Source organism: Anopheles aquasalis, chromosome 2, assembly GCF_943734665.1.
Source record: "Anopheles aquasalis chromosome 2, idAnoAquaMG_Q_19, whole genome shotgun sequence".
Lineage (NCBI taxonomy): Eukaryota > Metazoa > Arthropoda > Insecta > Diptera > Culicidae > Anopheles > Anopheles aquasalis.
Genome location: NC_064877.1, coordinates 86,560,647 through 86,563,146, shown reverse-complemented (window position 1 = coordinate 86,563,146; position 2,500 = coordinate 86,560,647). Strand labels below are relative to the sequence as shown.

Below are 2,500 nucleotides of genomic sequence, written 5' to 3'. Positions count from 1 at the left end.
ATAAGTAGGTAGTTCGTGGTATATTTACTATCTCAACACTGATATTAATAGAATAGAACAAAGGAAAAGCCCACATTGTCAGTTGTAGCACACGATAAGGTTGTCGATAGGCACCAGTAGGTTCAATTCCTCAAGCAAGCATAGCTGCTATTAATAACCAAACAACTTAAGTTCAGCATTCGAGAAGTCATTTTGGATGGTTTCGTGTGCCGATTTGAACTGTACGACCCGAAAGGATCAACACGGTAAACGCATAGCAACTTCCGCTCCATTTCGGGCCATTGAACCGAAAGCATGGGGTAGAATGGCCTCCGTCAAAGCATGTAATCTGATTTCAACAAAACTTACAAAACTATTACACCACTCGGCCGCGTCCCCTCTTCCCGTTGCCCCGCCGAGTTGTTACCATCGACGGCAATTTTTGGTTTAGGAAAACTTTCGACAACCGTTTCCCGGACAAACTTTACCTTTACCCCAAGACAGGAAACAGTGAGGAGCGGGAGAGAACTGTTGATGGAACCGGCCGTACCGCGTCGTAGGGATTTCGTTACCGCAAAAGCCACGTTCCACGCGTTACTAGCTATGGGGGGCTGGGGTTGTTGCTCGTTGTCGCTGTGGGAAACGACATTGATCCACGGGGTGTGATAAGGTTCCCGTTTTTTTTTGCAAAGACTCGTGGTGTTGCAGCAAGTTTTGCTAATTATCTAGCATTATCATCATTACCCGGTGACATGCTACAGACAGAGTGACGCATCGCCTAGGATGGAGGATGCGTGCAGTTGAGTAATTTTTAAAGTTTGCAGTTCTAAAGCGACCAGTTACTGTTGCTTCGGCGTGTAGATTGAGCTGCTACGCTGTTCCCAAGAAAGTAGGGAATGGGTTCCGGATAACGACATAAAATTTATTTAGAAATATAGCTATATATTATTATGAGATGTATACGGGATGGGGGATTCCTTGCATTAAACAGACTATTCCGCTAGCGTAAAGGGCGTATGAGAAGGGCGGCAGGCTAGACAGCTGGCGGCGTCACCTGACCTGGCTCCCGGGCCGGACCGGACCGGTACTACTTCATCGTCGATCTAGGTCGCTCCAGCAGCACACTGGTGAGCGATGTTTTGCTTCCTCGGCTCGAACCGGCACAGCTATTGTTGCTGCTGCTACTACTGCTACTACTACTGGTCGTCGTTGTGCGATACGTTTTGCTGGAACTGCTCACCGATCCGCCTCCGTTCACCGTCGTGACCGGCGTTGCTGTTCCCGGGCTAACACCAGCCACCGGTGGCAGTGGACTCCTGGAACGGTGCTTCGACTGCATCGATCGTCCATCCACCGTCAATCCGTAACCGTACGGTGCGACACGTGGTATCTCGAGCGAGTGTATCATCTCAAACAGGCCGGTCCCTGCTCGCTTATCCTTCGTATTGTCGATCACCACTGAAACGAGACGCGGTGGGGAAAGAAGGTTTCGAAAGGGTGACGCCACGGATTGTATTCTTTCTTCCTGCTGGCTTACCCTTCACAAGATCCTCGAGCACAGCCGGACAGATGACGGCCGTTACCTCGGTGGACGATGATAGATCCGGGCTAGTGTTGATTTCGATCAGCATCGTCCGGAAGTTCTCCGTCACCATAAAATCAGCACCGTAAAGCTCGAACATGTTCCGCTCCATTTTCATACCGTCCAGGCTGGCGCACACGATCGCCAGGATGTTCTTCTTCATGTCCGGATAGATCTTGCGCTCCCAGTAGAACCCCTTGTCCAGTGACTGGAGGTACTCCTGGAAGCGCTTCAGGGACCACATGTTGCAAGCGGGCAGCGCTTCACCACCATCCCGCACCTCTTTGGCGTAGTTCTTCTGGATCGAGTAGTTGGTCAGGTGGATCGATTCACTGAAGTCATCCAGGTTGAACTGCTGCGTGCTGAAGCGCAGATAACAGTTCTTGTACATCCACACCTTCAGCAGATTGTTGGTGTAGGTGATGAGGAAGTACTGCCGGATGTCGAACTTGGTGCTGTGGATCAGTAGCGGACGCTCTGAGGGCGAAGGATAACGGGAACAAGGTTGACTAAGTCCTTTTCACATACTTTGCCCAAGTGTGGGTTAACAAATTCCAAACAAAAAAACAAATTCCATTCGCCAAGGTGCCACGGCAAACGACTCAACCCAGTTGGTTAATGGAAAGCGATGATAAATCGATGTGAACCCGTCCAGAAGTCCGTTAGTACCCAAGCGCTGAAACAAACAACTTCCTGTTTTCCTTCGCTGTTAATCGAAAGTTAGCTATCTAGTGCCGGGGCCGGGGAACTGGGAAGAACTTTGCCAATTCCAACCAAGCGAGCTGGCCCGGGGATGTTACCGATGAAGCGATATTCTGCGAACGGCACCTACTTCTACCGGTCCTGGTGGGAGGGATTTGTGTGTTTAGTTTTTTTTGCACAAGAAATGAGGCCAATTATCCAATCAGTTCAGCGGGGGCTGCGCTACTGCCTCCCAGT

At 50.2% G+C, this 2,500-nt stretch overlaps 1 protein-coding gene across 1 annotated transcript in view; it reads right to left on the bottom strand.

Annotated features, from left to right (window-relative positions):
• Positions 1 to 1,066: 1,066 nt before the first annotated feature.
• LOC126577717 (tubulin glycylase 3B) overlaps positions 1,067 to 2,500 on the bottom strand; it is a 6,051-nt gene continuing 4,617 nt past the window's right edge. Inside the window, exons 3-4 of the mRNA XM_050239565.1 lie at positions 1,517 to 2,038; positions 1,067 to 1,437 (exon numbers count right to left, since the gene is read on the bottom strand). Of these exons, the coding sequence (XP_050095522.1) occupies positions 1,067 to 1,437; positions 1,517 to 2,038 (893 nt within the window). The remainder of the gene's footprint in view (positions 1,438 to 1,516; positions 2,039 to 2,500) is intronic.